Genomic DNA, 21,392 nt, shown 5'->3' on the forward strand with positions numbered 1-21,392 from the left:
CTACATCAGTTATAAAGTGACAGAACAAACTAAACCTGGCTGGTGCACATCTTTGTGTCCAATGTAATGAACACAAGTGTGTTGCAGTGAATATTATGCTAAATTATGCTACTGACTAACCCAGAATATGGTGATGGGGAACAAAAAAAACAAAAAGAAAAAAAACAGAAAAGCATTAAGTGTTACACTGCAGATCTGATTAATTCAAGTGTGTTCTACCTTCAGGCTGAAATGAATGTCTCCCTACATGTGAGCCGCTATTAGAAGATTAACTCACATCTTTCTAATTGTGTCACGAGAAACAATCAAAATGTAACGCTACTAAGAAAGTGGCTGCATTAGTGTCGTTTATTGGTAGTTAATCCAAAATATAAAAGGAAATCTGGAAAAATGCAGATTTAGGCTTTAAATTGTCAGCCGTCTTATGAAATTGCAGACCAATTGGGAAACGGCGAAATTTCTAAAACCATTTGTATGTCATTATCTGAGCCTCCCACCACAACGTCTATGGTGCAACTTCAGTGAGTCATGCTGTGTTTTACCAATCGTACAACGTCAGAAGGTTTGGGTGTTTTCTGATTGTATAACGCCACATAAATCTCCATCATTACCATCAGATGCCGGTAAACGGTCTTTGTGCTGTAAAAGCACTTTGTGAATTGAATCTGTGATATAAAAGCCACTTTGGCCCGTGGAATAATGGCCATTGTACCCTGTGCATCAGTAGCAAACAGAGCACTTCAGAATCAAATCAATATTTGTTAGTCGGTATCTCATTTCCATGATATTTGCACACATAAAGCCGATCTGTTTTTAATGAGAGGTTGCAGGTTTTTTATGTCCCGGACGAGATAAATGGAACGGTGAGGATGTTGAATTTTTTTTTTAAACGCGATATATACCACAGGGTGTCCGTGTCCACTCGGCGTGAGTTATCAGAGCCGAGCACATGGCCGTCCTGTGATACAACACTTCCTTATCAGCAGCCTCCTGTTTCCTGTTCACAGCAGATGATACCAGCTTGGCTCATAATGCTTTCGCTTGTTGAAGGAGTATCGATGCAACAGATAATCACTATCCTGGGATTACTATGGTAAATCACAACCGGCCTATCAGACAGCTAGAGAGGAAATCTTTTTAGGTTTCAAGTGTGGGTTTAAAAAAAAAAAAAAAAAAGCAAAAAAAAGCTTGTGATTTGAGAGTCAACCTCTGCTTGACACATTTCCTGTAGCTATTACACAGCCTACGTACAATGAAACATTAGGACCTACCTTCTGTGGTGCATTAGAGTAAACATAGAACAATAACGAACAACTTTTATTATATGTCTAATGGCTTCGGGGAAACTAATCTTTCTTTTTCTTCGTAGCAGACTTTTAGCTCCATTTCTCTTAAGTCTGGAAACTGTCCTTGGATATCGTCAATAACACAATCACCATATAATAATGATTTGAAAATAATAACAGCTGTACAATATTTAAAGATGAGATGTGTTGGTAATTTTCTCGTATCTTTGGATGCTTAATAGCTAAATAACAAGTAGGATGATTCTGTTAATAATAAAAAAAAAACTTCACCATTGACACAAAATAATTATCACCATTTAAAACATCCAAACACTAATTGGTACATGTAGTTATTTTGAGAAAAAAAAAAACAGCTGTGAAGTTTTACTGTGCTTCTCCTGATTTGTGTGGTAAATAGAAATGTTCTTGTAAACTAATTTCTCCGTCGACTGTCGAGTTCAACGTTTTCAGAACTCTGTGAAGCCTTTGCCTTTACTTGAAGTCTGAGAGGTCAAAGTGGAGATTTTCTCAGTCCAGACAGGATCAAGGTGTTTATGGGTAAACAATCTGAAATTTGCCCGTGCGTAGCTAACACAGAAAGCAGCAGCTAACGTCACTCCATGCTGGTTTATATCCAAAAGCTGGAGTTGGATGTAGTTGTCGATTGCTCCAGTGGAGTGATGTTATGCAATTATGTTCCCCGACTAGATGGCAGCTTGTTTTCATTTTCTTCATGAAAGTACCACCAATCCACGTTCTGTCATCTCTCGTTTTCAAACTGCAGAGTACTTGAGCAGTGGCACAGGGAGATCGACTGCTGTCTGACAGCTGCATGACAGTTAAACGGCCTTTTACATGAATAAAGCACTATTTTGCTTGACCAAGTATCATTTCTGAGTGAGGAAGCGGGAAATTTAATTGATCTGCACACTAATCGCACAAACCACAGGTTGATTTTTCTCAGAAGCATACCAGACAATCAATTAGATTGTAAGCAAGAAGACAGGAGAGAAACTTGTGTTTGTCTTTCTGGATTTCAATGTCAAATCAGACCGGCAGGATCACAACAAGCCCTTAGATCTTGGTCCCTGGTGCACAGCAAACCTTTCCTGTTGGTTTGTAGTCAGCTACCTCGCTCTCAGTGAAACAAAAGCATGTTGGTGTATTTTGTGTATGGAGCAATACTGTATCCTGCCAGTTTTCCTGACCCTTTTGTGTTTAAAACAAAGCCCAGCAGAAGTAGCTCCTGTTCACCGTTAACTTCCTTCTACTGTGACACAATCTGGTCACCCGGATAAGCTGGAGATGAAAAACTACGACAACATTTACAGCACAATGCAAACTGTTGCTGCACCTGCTAAGCGGAGAACATCTGAACGCTGAGTCCAGAACCCGTATTGCTGTCAGAAGCTGCCAAGTGAGTAGGTACATGTATTATTCATGCCAGCAAAGACAACTTCCCTTTCCCGGCCAGAGTCCATATCTCAGTCTAAAAAACCAACGACTCCCATGTCTGGCAGCATCACAGACACACATGGCTCCCAGCTGAGCCAAATAAAAGTCACCATGTACATTTATTACTGCAGTTGGTTAAAAAAAAAAAAAGTGTCTGATCAGGCATTTAAACCATCATGATAGAGTGGTGGATATTCCTAAATCACATCATTGCTGGAGGTTTAGTGTTGAAAGAACAAATGGGCTTGTCTGATTTAGGTATTCTTATCTCAAGCTCTTATGCAAACTCTTTCCACCAAGTGCAGCAAATTCCTCGATCGTTAGATTTACAAGTGCCACCCGAGCAGCCAAAATCTCAAAATGTGGTGCACTGAGGTCTGCCGACAACTGTCCAACAAATAAGTTACGAACGAGCCGTGGTTTGCTTTCAAGAATGACAACCGAGTCCCCCAAAAACCTGGAACAAGCTGTTGGTGTATTCAGAGGACAGCTGTGCTCCTGAAACGAACGCGCTTGAAGGAAGAAGAGCGGCTTGATATGACAGCCAAGGAGGAAAAGATTTGAGATGTTCTTGTTGTTTTTTTTCCTGCTGCAACAACACCTGTACACACAATCACAGGGAAGACAGAACATCACTGTTGCAGAACGACACGACTGAGACAGCATGAGACATTTAATATTGCATCATTCCTGCCCAGGTTGGCACATCTTCCTTGTTTCTCCCCCCCAAAAAGAAAGAAATAAAGATTTTGTTCAGAAATTATACATTAAATTCCACCACAGGTGAGATAAAACCGGCAAACTAGGACCTGTTCCTGCTGATCACTTCCTCCGTGACTTCTGCTTACAGAGGAGGAGGAGGAGGAGACGGGCATGTTTTTAACCTTAGCAGCAGGCTACAACCTGTGTGTTTGTGTCTCTGGCAGCAGACGCAGCTGCGAAGAAGTGGGCGATGTTGCAGAATGACATTCCTCTGTCCCATGCTCCTAATCAGAATATAAATGAAATTATTAAGCGGATGCATATTTCAACTGATGGTAGAAGTAAATAGGTTGCTGAATACTCACATTTTGTGAGGTGGATTCTTTTTCTATGACACAAACGCGATTGGACTGAACACAGCAAAGAAAACAAATGTCATTTCACGATGCCCTTTAATCTCCGTCTTATAGTTCACGGAGGTTTTGGGGAAATTCAAACACAATCTCCGTTCTTCCTTGTTTTTATAGACAAAGTTTATGTGTGCATTATAATGACGTCTTGGCAAACTGGTACCATACTACCACTCACGATAAGAGAGTTTTACGCAATTTCTGTATAACAGATAGTATATAACACAAAAGTCATTTTGGCACACAGACAGAGATATACACAGACAATGAAATGTTGACTATTTGCTTGTTGGTTTGGCCAGATTGGTGCTTCTTGCAGGCCGGTTTTGGCATGCGGGCCTTAGGTTTGACAACCCTGCTCTAAATAGTGCCACTGTGGCTCCCATGTGGACTAAGCATGAAAAACTTGATCATTTATGTCTTTGCTTTCTTTCAGGTAATGTACACAGAATACACTAATGCACAAAATGTGCTAAACTAGAATAATCATCCATCTCTTTGCTTTACCTTGGTTGTTGTAAAACAATTACTTCAGGGCAATAAAGCTACATAATAATTCTTTTATTTGTAAATGGTGATTTTCTGACAGGTCTGCATAGTCACAGAGGCTCCTCACACTGCTATGCTAATGAACAGCTCAGAGGGAGACCCAATGTAACTGTGAGATGATTATGATAATCTCATATAACACACAGACACACACACAGACACACACACACTTTCATAAGTGCTGTATGCACCCTTAACTGTGTTACTAGGCAACTGGAACCCGTTAGCCCCACTAAGTAGCGCACACACACACACACACACACACACACACACACACACACACACACACACACACACACACACACACACACACACACACACACACACACACACACACACACACACACACACACACACACACACACACACACACACACACACACACACACACACACACACACACACACACACACACACACACACACACACACACACACACACACACACACACACACACACAGAAGAAGGGAAAAACATTTAAACAATTGTTCATCAGGTGTATGCATGAAAACGCATGCATATGTAGATGTCGTCAGCCCTCGAGTGTGCACCAGAGCCTCACACTCACAAATAAGCAGCAAATAACAATGAAATAAAAAATGAATAAAAAATGACTGCAACGTTCGGCCAAATGGCTCTCCTTCTGGTCTATGCTACACTGCTTGTCTTTTGCAGGGCTTCCTGTGCTGTTTTTGCTGCTTTATGCGCGCATGTGTATCAGTCAAATAGATAGACTCCTTGTACGGCTGAAGGAACAATGCAGCAGTTCACTTCTTGGCTGAACAAAAGCTACAGTGTCAGTTTCTTTCGATCAAATGAGAGCGTATTCAATCAACATAGCTACTACCACCAGACCACCATTTCTTTCCCTTTTTGAACAACATCTCTGATCAAACACTAGATATTCTGCTTAACCCTGTAACGAGATAAGAGTGAGCTTGCTCAAGCTAACCATCAAACAGCAACGCAGCTGTGTGAATAGAAAATCTGGCTAAGTGCAACTGGCTTCTCTACCCTATTTTTGTTTTAATTATAAAACACAATGTTCCCAAAATGTCATTAATGAATGTGTCCTCTTAAGCAAGCTCAGCCCTCAAACAGTTCACCCCGCACATTAATGGAGGCATGTGACTCCATTAACACAGCTAACCTGAACTGAGACAAGCAGTGCGGGGGGGGGGGGGGGGGGGGCACAGAGCAAAAACTGAGCTGGCATGTTACTGAAAATCGCAGCCCACAGGACACTGCTGTATATAGCTCTCCCAGCACACAAGATAAGGCGTGAGGGTGGGTAAACATGAGAAGGTTACATGCACAGGCTCAGTAATTACACGAGTTTGACACACGACACTGTGTCAATTAGCATAATGGGGTTGCACGGAGCCAATGAGATGGTAGTATCTAGGGAACATAGTGGAAGACAACTGTCTGCTTTGGATGGACACAGAAAACAGATGATCATGCAATTAATCACGGAACAAGAAAAACAAAAATCACAAATCAGATTACGATCAATTCTCTTGTCATGCATGCTCAGTTGTGAATAATTCACGTCTTCTGTGGCTCAGGAGGAGATTTCTAAAGTCTAAGAAAAAAATAAAAAAAGCTGGTGAGGTCATAAACATCATCTCAGCTTGGGCATGAAGACAAATATTTACCAGATGGACTGCATGACAAACACAAGACAGGGAGCTTGAAAGACTTGGGCTGTCTACAAGTCAGGCAGTCTAGTAAACATGAATGAGTTGCATTATGAGGAGAGGAAATTTAAATGTTTCTGCAATTTGACCCAGGGTATGGGCTGCTGCAATTACTTAAAGGGATATTTACTATGTTGTGTTGTACATAATACTATCTATATATGAATACTGACACAACAATATTCTAATTTGAGTATTCAACCTTATTCTGTGCGATTTCACTTCGTAGGAATGATAATAAAGCTGACTGCTACCGATTGTAGTTTTTAAAATGTATTATAGTGCTGTATAGGATTGTTGAGCTGAATCTGGGCTGGGCCTCTGTGTGGTGTTTGCATGGGTTTTCTCCAGGTACTCCGGTTTCCACCCGTAGTGGTATGCAAGCAAGGTTAATCGATGCAGGGAGCGTGTAAGTGTGTTTGGCCTGTGATGGACTGGTGACCTGTTCTGGGTATACCCTGCTTTTACCCTTAGCTATCCAGCTATCCAACTGGATTAAGCAGTATGGAGGTAGATGGACTCTAAATATCTAAGACACATACAAGTTTGATGGTTTCGTATCATTTCTTTCCTTTATTGTTTTGTTTTTTGCAAGCAGGGTTGCCAGGTCTGAGCGTCAAATCTAGTCCAGCAGATGCATTCAAAACTATCATATGTACAAAACCATGTACAGTGCTTGTAAAGTCCAGTAGTGTTTCCATCACTGCAAAGTGTATTACAATAATTATAAAAAAATAAGATCACCACTCATGTGTGGCAGCATGCACAGTTCTTTTGACTCGCTTCACAATATATACTGTAAATTCTTAGAGCTGTTCCACAACGCAGACCGTTGTCAATCAAATCATATTTGGCTGTTCAATATTGATGTTAAACAACTATCTTTTTTTATATTGCAGTAGAAAATCTAACAGTGTCACATCAAACTCGCTCAGTCTTATGTTGCTTTGCATGCTGGTAAGAGGACGCCTCACATTTGAGTGTGCACAACACAGAAGAGCTCCAGTACTCTGTGCATTAGGCTGATTGCACAGGCAGCTCTGATAATGTACAGCTCGCCTGCATGAACCAAAGTGAGGATGAAGCAGGGCAGCACATCGATGCCATATATTTATAGCTGTGCCGTCATCAGAAAACCCCCAACTCACCCCACCACCCCCACCAACTGAGGCCCTGGCTCCCGCCCTCAGGGAAACCCCTAGCAACAAGGAACTCCAACGAGCCACCCGGCGTTTATTTTGGGCGTCTGCAGACAGACCTGCAAAGGGCTCAGGCTCGCTGATGCATTCTCTGAGAGCATGATGCGTTGAGACGGTTGGGTGTGTGTGTGTGTGTGTGTGTGTGTGTGTGTGTGTGTGTGTGTGTGCGCATGCACTTTAACATGTGATGCAGAACAATGCGCAGTGTCAATTATGCACACTACAAGTAGGCCATTTAGTTTTGCTTGATCCAAGCTTGCCTAACCATTTTATAGGAGAACTGAGAGAAATCCTCAAACTAACGTTACAAACTTCAATAAGCCAAAGTGGCTGATGGCAGGCGCAGGTGAGTGGGCATTAAAATTTGCTGGTCCATGTCTCAATGAGAGCCGTAAGGTGCAGAGGGATGAATTTCTCAGACCGGCAGGCTAGAGCTAATTTCTTCACAGCCAGTGACTGCCTGTCCAAGCACTTGATGATCTGAACAGCTGCTCTGTCGTGGAGGGCGAGAGAGAGAGAGAGAGAGAGAGACAGTGAGAGAGAGAGAGACACACAGAGAGAGAGAGAGAGAGAGAGAGAGAGAGAGAGACAGAGACAGAGACAGCCAGAGAAAGACAAGAGAGAGAGTGAGCGAGAGAGAGAGAGAAAAGCTAAGAAAGAAACTGAAGTAGGTGAGAAGCAAAGGTTTTATAGCAGCTCGCACAGCTGCAACAATATAAATTATTTCTCCAAATGAAATAAATCGTGAGTCCAGTAGGTGGAAAACACTTTCTCATGAGTTTGTCTGCAAATGTATTAGTTTGAAGACTATCCAACTAGGTCTTTTAAACATTATGCTATCAAGTATTTTTAAAGGACATTTATTTTCTGGTTCATCTCACCTAAAATAAAGGAGGAGAAGGAGGGCAGGACAAATAAAGTTGAGGGAGCAGCGGCTAAAAGGAGAAAGTCAAACTGACAGAAATGGAGAGAAGCTGTAAATATACCAGACAGAAGGCAGAGATCCTTGATGGGTTCAGTTCAGGGTCGCGCATCATCCAAATCTATCTCTCCCGATGTGGTGGCATGATCCAGGGGAATGAATGCCTGGAAGGCCTGGCAGGCCAAGGTCCTGTCCCTCCATGATGTTACAGAAGTACAATCTCAGTAGAACTGACCGCAGAATGTCCACAGCTACTCCAACAAGATGTGTCACAATATATGTGTGCTTCTAATTGAACTGATAACCGGTCTGTGACAGAAGGACAATTTACCATCCCCATGACTCCAACATTTCAACTCAAATCCACGATCACACTGGCCCTGATGTCAAAATAATTCTTCATGTGTGAACGAGGAGGTCAATCTAAGCCGCGACAAGCTCCCTGAGGTACACCTACACTACAGTGGGACACGTCTCGGTCTCGGTGCTCATTAGGCCAATGCAGCAGTGAATCGTTTTTAGCCCGCTTCTTAACAACCTCCCAGTGTGTAAAAGACTATTTGTACCAGAAAAAGCTGATGAGAAATCTGTATCCCTGAGGACTTTCCAACAACACGAGGCTCAGATATTGTGTTGATGTATCATCAGGTAGGGAAGGTGAGGGAGGCCAACAAAGAAGAAATGTGAGTCATATCCTCAGCTCTCCTCCTCCTCCTCCTCTTGAGTTCAGGAGCTCAAAACATGTCTACTAGGCAGACATCTTGTAAACTCTACTTAAATAAATCACAAAATGGAGAATAAATTAACCTAAGATCACACATCAGAAAAAAAATGCAAAGTGCACTGTTGGGGGTGGATTATAGAACTGCAATCCAAATAAAGTATTCCTATTCAGGGAGGATTTAAGGTAACATTAAAGTGACAGTATCTATAACTAAAGTTTAAAATCAATGATTATATTAACATGAGTCGGTCTGAGGCAGCTCTCAGGATCGGCATTCAATACATTTCCTTACAAAACAAGGGTTCAGACAAAATCCCAAAATATGATGAACTGAAAAGAAGTCTAAAAAAAGGGTTAAACATTTTCAGTGAAAAGGAACTCTGTAAACCTTGATTAGGCAAAATACTTACAATGTGAGCACATCTCCAGGGGGTAACTGGCTTCATTTCCCTGCAGGAAAGAAGAGAGGCAGATATTTAGACAAACATCAAGTTATACGTGTGTAGTTTCAACAGACACCACTTAGAGCACTTCAGTGCATTGATAATAAACTACAGTGAATACAATTTGCCTTGAGTACAGGTGAGATTTAATTTAATTTAACATATATTTGACAAATGAGGTCCTTTGAATTACCATCAATGCAGTGACTTTACTAAACAAATAAAACCGGTAATGAAAGAGAAAATACTAAACTGAAAAAGCATTTCATCAATGTCAAAACGGAGAAACTAGAAACAACTTTCAGTGTGTACGAGTGATGAGATGCATTATTGCGCCTTCATGCACAAAGTCAATATCTATTACTTTTCTCAGCTGAGGTGATGAACGACAACGTGATTTATTGAGCTCTGATGTTGCAGAAACATTCAACAGTCTTCAAGCATGACGCAGGTCTTAGATCTTTTGAGAAGATTCACACGTCTTTCAATGTCAGTAAACTGAATGTGAATTCCTGGGATAGTTAGCATACTCGCATGTCCTTCGTGTGGGGCAGAAGCCTGATAAGTGCCTCTGGTCTACATTGGTAAAATCTTTGGGATTTGAGTACAATACAATGTACACCAAGAGAATCCAACACAGCTGATGCAACACAACAGGGCATCCAGTTTGTCTAGTCCTCAGATATTTTAGTTGAAAAATAAAGAATAAAGAATGATAAGCTAAATGCAAATGACTTGTTTTCTTCTCAGCCTTTGCAGCCTGTGTGGATTTTTAAAGAAAGGTTACAAATCTCTAAAAAGGTACAGCATCACGTGTGAAGCCCATTAAAAGTCATGCATCACATACTGCATCAAACATTTGAGCTTAACATAAAGGCTTTTTAAATAAAAGGGCCATCAAGAAACACTGCATGCCGGTGTGTGTGGGTGTGTGTGTGTGTGTGTGTGTGTGTGTGTGTGTGTGTGTGTGTGTGTGTGTGTGTGTGGGATTGGCTCATATTCAGCAGTCACATCCGCATCCCATCCCATCCCATCCCATCCAACACTGCAGTGTCCACTGAGCCCGAGTCTGATTGCTGGCAGAGCGAGGCTGAACGCTTGCCTGCGAGCCAGTGAGGAGCCAGCATTTCAGAGAGGAGGGGGTGAAGAGATGGGCTTCCTATAGCTAAGAGGGAAAGAGAGTAGGAGGCGAGAGAGAGATGCCTTGGGTGAGGAAGCAACTGAAACTATCCTACAGCTCCATCAAGGAATACCAAAAATGTGGAGAAGATGTATGTGCTATGATTGGACTTGACAAGCACACTGCAGCTCAGTTCCAGAAGCAAAGTCCAGAGAGACGTGACCCAGAGGTCAGAAAGTTACACCGTTTCGGTCAGTCAGGCCACTGGTGGCTCACAGCTAACATGCAGCCTTTGCAAGCCAATTGCACAAAATGTATAAAATTATTAGACTAAAGTCTCAGGCGGCAGAACACAAAATGGAACTTCAATTGAATAGAACATTTTGATCGCGTCAGCAATCTCAAAGTGCTTGATACCATACATCAAATGTTTGGACACGCTCAACTATCATTGACAAGAGCTGTCATGTATCATGCTCAACCTCCATTGGGAGCATTTCGGGTTTCAGTGTCTGGCTCAAGGACACTTCCACACATGAAAAGGTCAAGATGATGGACTGAATGTTTGAACTGGAAGACTGGAAGACCGTCAGTCAAGGAATATAAATTTAACTATAGTTAAACAATCTATATGAAATGAGACTACCCCATAGTTATTGTATTCTTAAAGGCATTTTGAAAATATATAATGAATTTGATTTCGAAATATAGTGTTGGTTTTGATTTACCAAGTAGCTATCATTTTTATATTTTCATGTTGTTGAAGTGCTACAAGGGTTCAAATGTCTCAAGTTGATTTTGTTCTCGGTAGTCCAGCTACCAACCACGAAAGGCAATGAAAGCCGAAGAAGATGGAGCATTGACGATGATGATGATAGTCTAATGGGGTGGTCCCTTTAGCAGGGGTCCCACAACAAGTCATTGAAACTGGCACCATTGGTTTGGCTTGTTTTTATGGTCGATGCCCTTCCTGCTGCAACTGGGATTTGAACCAAGATCCCTCACACTCAAGGCTATGACTTAATCCGATGTGGAAGGATGCAACATTAATTTCAACAAAGTTTGAAGATACTGACAAAGAGATGGACTCTGATACAGGACAAGAGGCCCGACGTCCTGCTACAGATTCACATTATTCTGTTGTCACAATCTTCTGTCAAAAGTTTACATTATAAAAACATTGTAGAAATAAATAACAAATTACATACAGAGTATTGAACAAGAAGGTGTTGGAAAATAACATCTAAAACTGCAAAAGCTATTGCCTGATGACAAATGCTCCTCTTATATTTTGATCAAACAGGTTACAAAGAGCGTCCGTTACGTCATCTGCTGACTTACCATTGTGCTGCTGTGTAAAAGCACAGCAGACTTAACTCACCAGAAGTTGTGGTATTTTAAGAGCAGCGAGGAGAAAGAGGTGACATAGGATTAGCTGGGAGAGCGCCTTAGCATTTGACACCCTATCAGGAAAGCGGACCCAGCCACTAGCGTAGCAATCACAAGTTGACATATAACATGGTTTTCCTCTCTGGAACAAGATGACAGAGGCTGGGCACAGTGAGTTCAAGGGATTGGATTCCATCGGACACAACATGTAGCACATGACTCCACCATTACAGGGGTTGGGTGTCCCATTGTGGCTCAGCAATAGTAACAATCTGATACGTTATTGATTCCCGTAGGGAAAAGTCCTTTTGTTCCCTCCCTTTACACAGAATAGCACAGCTTACTGAAAATACACAAGCATGCCACACGTACAACAATTTCCAAGCATTCCAGGATAAAAGCCATGGGATGTTTTTAGGTTAAAAAAACCCAAACAAAAACAATTCGAGAGTTCCCTTGGTGTGAACTCAAGCAAAGAAAGATGCCTTGTTCCCTTTTAGCTTGTGCCCTCTACTTTCTATAAAGACTAAGGTTCGCCTAATTCCAAAAGACCTTGGTCAATGCAACAGACAACTGCTGATATATTAGTGCAGGGGTGTGCAGCAGCAGAGGCAAGGGAGCACCTGAGTAAGATGGATCTGAATGACCGCTGGTGCAACCCTGAAAGGAGCTCTTCTTCAATTTAACAAATCACCTCACATTCTCTCCTCTGCAGTGAAGCTATGTTGACAAGCTGAACACATGTCCAACGCCATAGCATCTGATATAGGCATTTCCACAAGAAACAAACAGCATCAGTAATTAAAAATTGACGAGTCACTATGAAGTCTGAAGGAAAATGTTAGCAAATTTCAATATAATGCAAATATCCATAGAGCGATTACAGACTAAAATAAAGCCATCACAACGTTGTCAGAAAAAGAACCAACAGATTCCTAAAGAACAGGTTTATGCACAAGATGTGCATGGTTTCAGAAAAACAACACTATCGTGTCTCACACACACACACACACACACACACACACACACACACACACACACACACACACACACACACACACACACACACACACACACACACACACACACACACACACACACACACACACACACACACACACACACACACACACACACACACACACACACACACACACACACACACACACACACACACACACACACACACACACACACACACACACACACACACACACACACAAAACGCTGCCTTTTCATGCCCAATGCACCAAAGGTGATCAAGAGATCTTTATGCAATTGGTGAACTTTGGAAGCCCTGGAGGCATTGCTCATGTTTAGATTTTTGATGCAAAAACAAATTGAATTCTTAACAGGACTTAAAGGAAGTCATGTTGTGTGTACATACTCTTTAACGGTATCCTCGACATTTACGCTCAGCTAAGTGCTAGCTGTAGGGTCTCTGGAGGTAAATAGATTTACAGCAAAGCAGATTTGTTTTGCGGATTACAGGTTTACTAACTAAAGCCAGCCTTAGGTCACTTCTCTTGCCAACAAGGGTCAGGCGTAACGTTCGTCATAGCTTGTCTAATGACCCACTCCGTGGAGATATTGTTTTGGCTGTTGTGATTGTAGTTTCAGAGTGTGACAGAGCACAGCAGATGGCTTATAAAAGTACAGAATAAAAGGGACATGCATGAAGTGAAAAAAAAAAAAAAAAGCATACAGTATGCACAGAGAGCAACAGAGACAGAAAGAGAAAGACTCATGTTGGCTCATCAATAATGCATGCTTTATTCAGAATCAATTAGGCCTTAGCACACAAAACACATTTTGCATAATGAAGAGTCTGGCATGGTAGCTGGTTCAGTAGCAACACTAGGGCCGACCCAAAAACCCAGCTAATTATAGACCTGTGGAACCCAGTCATAACATTAAAAGACCAGAGAGTACAGTACAGTACTGGGGGCAGCAGACTGGGGAGGGCTTCTCTGAAGCTTTGGCAGAACGTCACAATGCATCTTCATGTCATGAAAATAAAAGTCAAACAAATGATGGCCTATTTAAATTGGTTAATTTGCAATAGCTAAACTTTGTATAAATGCACAGGCGAGAAATCAGTCACCCTATTGCACGTTAAGAATTTACCAAGACTTTTAAGACCTAAATCTTTCACAGCTGTCACAAGCATAAAATCTGTATTTTACATCTGTACGACACAGTAAGTGCAGTTTGAGGATTTTGTGCTTCAGCCAAGCCAGTATGCAGTGACAAATGCTCACTATCGCCGGTTGAAAAATGTTGATTGATAAAGCAAACTTTTGATAAAAAGCCTGCCTGGCGAAACCTGAGGCCCATTTATCTCTGAATTTGACTTGTGGCAGTCAACATATTTCACACAATATGGGCATTTAAACTGCAGTGCCCTCACAGCACACCCAGGGTAATATCGACCAAGCTGGCAGTGACGAGCATAAATCCTAAAAAAATTATACACACTGCAGCGGCTGCACTCAGCAAATTAGCGTAGCATGGTAAATGCAGTAGGCGTATATCATTCCTTGAATCTAAAAAGTCTCAGATATTATGCACAACATTACAAATGAACAAAAACAAACTGAATTGATCCTCATATCCTACCTTGAATTCATCATGATGGACACACTTCTGTACAGGCCTTTCCAGCGAGCATGTGATCATTTATGTCTTGTGTAGTAACCGTTCAGATGCAGAGGTATGTTATTACTCTGTACACATGAAGTAGCTGCGAGCTCTTATTGAACGACACATTCAAACTTTCCTTACAATCTTTACCATACCGGCAAAAACTCATTACTTTAATCTTGGGTTGTATGTTGGAACAATGTTGATCTGTTATAATGGACTGGAATCATTTCGGAGAACATTATGGGCATGGTTATGTGTGTATTTCTTCACCAACTGTGTTACTCATATCCACACATGCCGTGAACTAAGAAAGAAGAAATGGATGAAATCAAACATGTTTGAGGATGTTTTTAAAAAGAGATACGTCTAATGCAAAAGTTAGCTCATTTTATGATTAAGTTATCACTTTAACAAAAAAATATCCAACTCGTGCTCCATAAATGTAAATACATTCAGAATTATTTGGTCTTCTCTGATAAAGTAATGACCATCTTTCTAAGATCTTTCAGGCTTCGGGAAATGCCTTGAATATTTCTGAGATTTCAAGAGAAAAATCCTCATAAGACTATATATATATATGACAACGGAAGTAACGGCTAGTTATTGTTGGATGTTTGTGTCTTCATTTATGTCATTGTAAATTTGAGCAGTTTGGCTCAATAAAGATATGGAAAATGATGTTGCCCTCTGGCATTGTTGGGACTTGTGAGGGATAAAATGACTGTTCAACACAACCGAGAAGACCCTCTCAAAAGCAACTAACTCTGGCGTGTGTGCGTCTGCGTGTGCACACAGGGAACCAATTAAAACAGCATTCCAGTTAAGCACATCTGTGTGTTCAGCTTGGCATGTTTGAGATAGTTTTCCACACAATGCAACTTACTGACGCATTGTTTCTGAGGTGAAAAAGAGAGTTGTGTGCATCGGTGTGTGTGTGTGTGTGTTCAAGTCAGTGTATTTGTTGTGTGTTCTCTCCCTCCTGTGCCTGCTCGGTTAGTTCAATGACCACACGACTTCCCCTCCTCCACACAGGCGCGTCCCTAAGTATCAAGCTCACCATATAGCTGAACCTTATGATAAACATACTCGGACCTCTGGAGTCACAGCAGAGCTGGGCTACACTTTCAGACTAGTCTTTAAATAGATTTCACGCCTCCATTTTTCAGCTCAACTCTGTGCAGCAGGCAAAACCCAGGCCAATAACCAGCAGAGTCCACATTATCAAGAAAATAATAATAATAAAAAAAGAAAAAAGGCACTACAGCTTCATTCAAAGTGAAGAAATTAACTGCTTCATGGTTGTAGTCTTCTTTCTTTTTGCTCAGGCACTCTGTTATTCTTCTGTTCCTCAAAAAACAAAAAAGTACCTTTCATCTATTTTATTATTCTTGTTTTATAATATTGCCTGGGTAGGTGGGTTTGTGTCTTTTTTTTAATGGAGATGTGTGTGTGAGTTGAGGATCTGCGCCAGATTTAAGAGTCAAGTGCAAATATGAAAATAATTACCAAAATCTCAGCTGCCTGAAGGAACTCCAGCAGGGCTAATCCTCTCAGCCATTTCTATCCCCGTCTTGGGCTTGTCTACAAAGGGTTTCGAAGGCCTCATAATGCTGTGTAAACTGACAATGCCCAAATCAGCTTACGAATTAACGTGGCAGCGATAAAGCTATACTGTATTCTCACAGTATTCAGAGCATAGAAACATTCACTAGTCATTTTCACTGAAGCTCTCAACAGCGAGTTGTAAGAAAGCCTTGGCATAGAGATCAAATTTACAATGTAAAGCACAGGGTGCTTTCCTGGAACATTTTGTGTACATTTGTCTCCAGCATATTGCATTAGTAGTCAAGATGTTCTTGGTGCCTAATTTCTCTGTCGACTAAATGAAAAAAAAAAGTTGAAAAGTCTAAAGAAAAAATCTAAATTCTCCTATAACAAGTCAGAATTGATCTCAGTTTTCTCATTAAGCCTTATAAACCATCTTGGATTTAAAATAATGTTCAACTATGAGGCGTCTTGCTTCTTGCAGTACTCTGGAGGTTAGCATTTAGCATTTTCAGGCTCATGGTATCACATTTACTCCATGAAGCCTTTTCATTCAACTTATGTGGAAGAATTTCTTGCATGATCATTGTCATGATAAATTGTCAACTTGAAGGTGGTAAAAAAAAAAAAAAAAGGTTTAAATGGTTTTAAACTAACTGGAGCACTGCTAGCAGCATTTGGTGTGCATTTTAACAACGCTCCGGTGGGGTGATGACACACAAATGTTTCCTGATGCAGACTAATGGTCACCTTGGTTTCATTTTCTAAACGAACATGTTAAATTAGCTTTTACTTGGTGACTACCATATGGCTGCCTGACTGCGCTGTAGCACTGACTAGTTGTGGGCAGGTGTATAACAATCAAGAGACGTCCTCCTATACAGACAAAATACTAAGTGACTAATAGTTCTGGGCTAGTGAGGGTGTCGATGTTTGAACGTATGGTATGGTCAGGTAAATTAGGGTCACATGACCATCAGAAGAGAGGTCAAATGGTAAAAGTTTACCCAGTGTTAAACAAAAGTTGATAATAGTTTGAAAAGGTACTCTGGCCTATATCGCCGGTTATTCTGATTTGTTTTAGTGTTTTTCCTACAGTGTAAGTATATATATTAGGTTATAGAGAGGCCATTGACTAACTTATTCAACACTTGCCAAAATCAAAATAAACTTGAAATATTGTCTGCAGTGGTGCTGGTAGCCATCCTAGTTTCACATGGGTATAACTTGGAATTTAGCGAGCACAGTTTGGTGTACATTAAAACCATTTTTTAGTTTGGCACAAATACTAAAATGACATCACATCACGGGGAAGTTCATCAAGTCAATATGTCAGAACAATGCCAGTAAATTACAAATTGTTTTATCTCAACACACATAAATCTAATAGCAATACAAAAGCTTTTGTAATATTTCTTATTGAAAAAGAATTGAAAGAAATCTATAAAATGAGACAGCAATGAGAAGTCATATTAGGACCGATGGACGACAGCTGGTAAGTCAGGCTGTAGAAAATTCTGTAAATCTGAAATAACAGTGAATTGAACATTAAATGGTTCCATTTCATTTATGCTATTTTTAGTGTGCAGAATACAATTTTAGACTTAAGTATATGCATATGCAGTACATTTGAAAGTTTACCGAGAGCAAATATGATTAGTCTAAAGCCCAATCAGCCAAAGATCCCTGCCTTTTGCCAACAGTTGGTTTATTTATCCTACTGCCCAACCCTACTAAGCCCACAAAAAAACCCCACCTTTGACCTTTGAGCCTTACTGAGCAGACTCTCATGCTGTATATACCACACTGCAAAGAAAAGCCACCCTCAATGTGCCGTATGAATGATCCTTGAGGCTTGAGTCGCTGTGCCCAGAGGCTGCTGGATATTTACTGATGGTGAATCGGACTTGAGTTTGGCCGGTGCCGGCGACTGCTGGCTGCAGCACAATGCCAAGGACTGCAGAGCTGCACTGGCGAGTGAGGAGAATAAATCCAGATTGAGTGGGCTGGTTGGAAGTGCAGTGTGGATCACGGAGTGTTGATCATCACTTCTGCTGGTGGTTCACTGTGGCTTTTATCTCTTTTACATTAGCTACGACTCGATCCTTATGTGGGTGGCGCTTGATTGCGAGGCAGCATATGGTCCCCTTAGCATCAGATCATTCCACTGCATGCTTAAGCAACTGCATGTCCCTGCCCCCAACCGCCCTTGCAGCTGAGAAGAATACATTTTGACAAGCCATAAGTTGGCACAGTGTTCGTAGGGCGTGGACGTCCATAGTTTTTGCCCTCTGGTACAGTTTTGACACTGCTACAAGGCAAATGGTGGAAAAGAGAGCTTTTAATGTATTCATTCTAAAAAAAAAAAAAAAAAAAAAAAAGTAAAATGGCAACCGTTACTGTTTTCGATGCTGGGTCATACTATAAAGACACCACTCTATATGTGTGTGATCCTTAGCTTTGTATTTACAGATGAACATTTCATGTACTCTCACATGCTATATGAGCAACAGTAACCTTAATGGAGCAGAGACTGATGTTCATGGAGCAATAGGTCAACCAAACACCTGCTCGCAGATTAGTTCACCGAGTTGCAAACCAGGGAAACCCAGGGCTTCCTCCTCACTTTACAGACTTGCATAGATAAGAACAATCAGTTGGTCAGCCCCCCAAAAATAAAAAAAGATATTTGCGAGATCTCTACCATTTGATTTATTAGATCATTAGTATATTAAAGTTTGAGGGACTGAACATTCAAAAAAAACAAAACAAAAAAATGAGACCAAGAGTTTAGGCTAACCTTGGCATTCTACAAATGAAGATAAAACAATTGCACGTTTTTTGTTTTGGCCAAATTATCACAGTAAAACTAACATTTGCTGACACTTTTCAGTCAACTCTTAATGGCAGACCTTTGGTTTGTGCCAATACTTAACAAATTTGACTTTATTAGTTGCCAATCTGAAGCGTCACACTAAGCAAAACCCAAAACAAATAAAACCTTTCGCAAGAAGGAATGATGGAATGAGATGAATCAGATTTTTAATTTAGCTTTTTCTTGTCCCGACAAGAAGAAAAGAAAGTAGCCTCATCAGGTTATAAACAGGGAAGTGGATGTGACCTATAATGCAAAATAAAGGATAAAGACAATATTCAGTAACTAATCAGAAACGTGGAAGTGTTCAGGCTTCTGAAATTCGATATAAGCGGCGAGTGTAACGATGACGTTACACATTTCAAGCACAGTTATTCCCCTGAAACAGGCAAGTCATGTCATCTTTGCTTCAACATAAAGTTGAATATAAATCTGAATCCGAGCACGGATGCCGTTATCTGCTGAGGTCCACTCCTGCAGCAGTGACTGGCCAGCAGATCCGACCAATTCCTGCTCCCCATCCCACGCACCCACTTTAAAAAAATAAATAAATAAAAAAAAAAAGAGAGAGAGAAAGGTGATGGATCATTCTCAGTGGTTGGCCCTAATTGATATTTTTAAAAACCATTTCTGAAGGCCAACCTCTTTTTTTTCCTTTTTTTGTCATGTCAAAGACGTAGCCCTCTGCTGGCATATTAACTCCAGCTTGTTGTGATTTTTCACAGATTGCAGTCTGCTTCTCCTACTTTATATCTGCAACACTTGTTCATCCCTCAGTTTAGAATACTTTTTTTTTTTTTTTTTTTTTTTTAAAGGTGATTTACTTCACTTGTTACTAAGCAACTATCAACATGAGTATGGTTCTACATATATGTGTGTGTGTGTGCGTGTGTGTCAGAAGCAATCATGTGGCCTTCTATTGCAGCCTCCTTTGAACCCCTGTAAATAGATACAAATGTAGGCCTTCCCATTACGAATAAAACAATGTAGCAACTATCAACACAGCGTACTCACACACACACACACACACACACACACACACACACACACACACACACACACACACACACTCACACACACTCACACACACTCACACACACACTAATGTCGCTGGGCTGTACATGTAGCCTCGGTTTTCTGCAGAGCGGACACGTAACGAGCAGCCGCTACATTTTCCTGCCTGGTGCGTAAAAACGTGTCACAATTAGTCGCTAACTCGGGCCTAATAAGCGTGTATTTTCGGTCACGAAAACTAATTTGCACGGGCCCTGGCTTTGCTGGGAAGGAGTGCAAGGCTGTGCCGAGGACGGATAAGAAATATCTGGGCCACAGGCTGTAGGCTACTGTCAGCCCCGGAGGTATTGCACGGAGAAGAAGCACGACGGGGAGCCAGAAGTGGGTGAGAAAAAAAGCGTTTCCTTCTCCGCGGTCGACTGTTAGCGAGCAGCCGAGCCCTCGCGCCGAACGACGAGCCGTCCGAACGCCACATTATTCGACCGTGCGAGGCGCGGGCCCTGCCCGCTGCTGTGTTTACCAGGCGGCGGAGGGTGAAAATAGGAGCCGTTTGCTTTGCTTACCATCTTGCAGGTCGGATGATGAAATCCAGGCGATGTGAACGGAAAAGGAGGTACAACAGCAGGAGTCGGTAGGCCGCCGAGCTGTGGCGAGAAATACTGAGGGGGGAACAAAAAAAAAAAAAAAAAAAGAAATGTACGCGTATGGTGGTCTGTGTGGTCTAGTCCTGGCTTTACACCCAGCTTCAGGCTCTCTTCGCCGACTCTCTCTCTCTCCTTTAGCGAGGCTTTCACTGCAGTGGCTCAGGGAGGGAGACCCGCTGGGAGGGGACAGTAAAGCGGAGGAGGAGGCTCGCTCTGACAAGCAGGCGGTGGCGGAGGGGAGGAGAGAACGGGCGAGGGGGGGAGGTGCAGCAATACTGTACATCCGGGAACCGCCGCAGCTTCCAATTATTTATTTATTTTGTGCCTCCACTCCGGAACTGGTTTGTACATGTGCTCCCCCTAGTGGCGGTACTGAGGCAAGGCACGACGTTCATTTTACCATTCAGACACAAGGCACCAAGAAATAAAACAACAAAAAAACGAGACACAAAGAAATAACAACAATACATTAAAACAATGTAATTAGGTATCAGAATCTTAAGCAGTTACGAAAAACATTACTATAAAGCAATTAAGAACCGCATAAAAAGGAGAATAAAAAAGTTCAAGTTATATTCAAGGTTCCATATTATACTGTTTTTCAACAATTTCAGATCGTTGGTCCAACAAGAAAGAAGCTGGCTTGGACTGGCGCTAGCAGGAGGATAGAAGGAAGTGGTGGGACCTCGTCGATGGCCTATGCTCCACAAGGACATACCAAGTCATGTAAGTCAAGGTTCTAACAACATTGTATTGAAAAGCCTTGGTC

The 21,392-nt window shown here is 41.5% G+C and overlaps 1 protein-coding gene across 3 annotated transcripts in view; it reads right to left on the minus strand.

Moving 5' to 3' along the window:
- The window catches only part of LOC308121037 (calcineurin subunit B type 1), a 29,554-nt gene extending 8,713 nt beyond the window's left edge, over positions 1–20,841 (minus strand). For all 3 annotated transcript variants that reach the window (XR_013936077.1, XR_013936078.1, XM_080482061.1), the window contains exons 1-2: positions 20,543–20,841; positions 9,358–9,397 (exon numbers count right to left, since the gene is read on the minus strand). Coding sequence is in view for 1 of the 3 variants with exons in the window: in XM_080482061.1 (XP_080338187.1) it covers positions 9,358–9,397; positions 20,543–20,545 (43 nt within the window). In the remaining 2 variants the exon portion in view is untranslated. The remainder of the gene's footprint in view (positions 1–9,357; positions 9,398–20,542) is intronic.
- Positions 20,842–21,392: the final 551 nt, after the last annotated feature.

This window comes from Lipophrys pholis (genome assembly GCF_963383615.2).
Source record: "Lipophrys pholis genome assembly, chromosome: 15".
In the NCBI taxonomy this organism is placed as follows: domain Eukaryota; kingdom Metazoa; phylum Chordata; class Actinopteri; order Blenniiformes; family Blenniidae; genus Lipophrys; species Lipophrys pholis.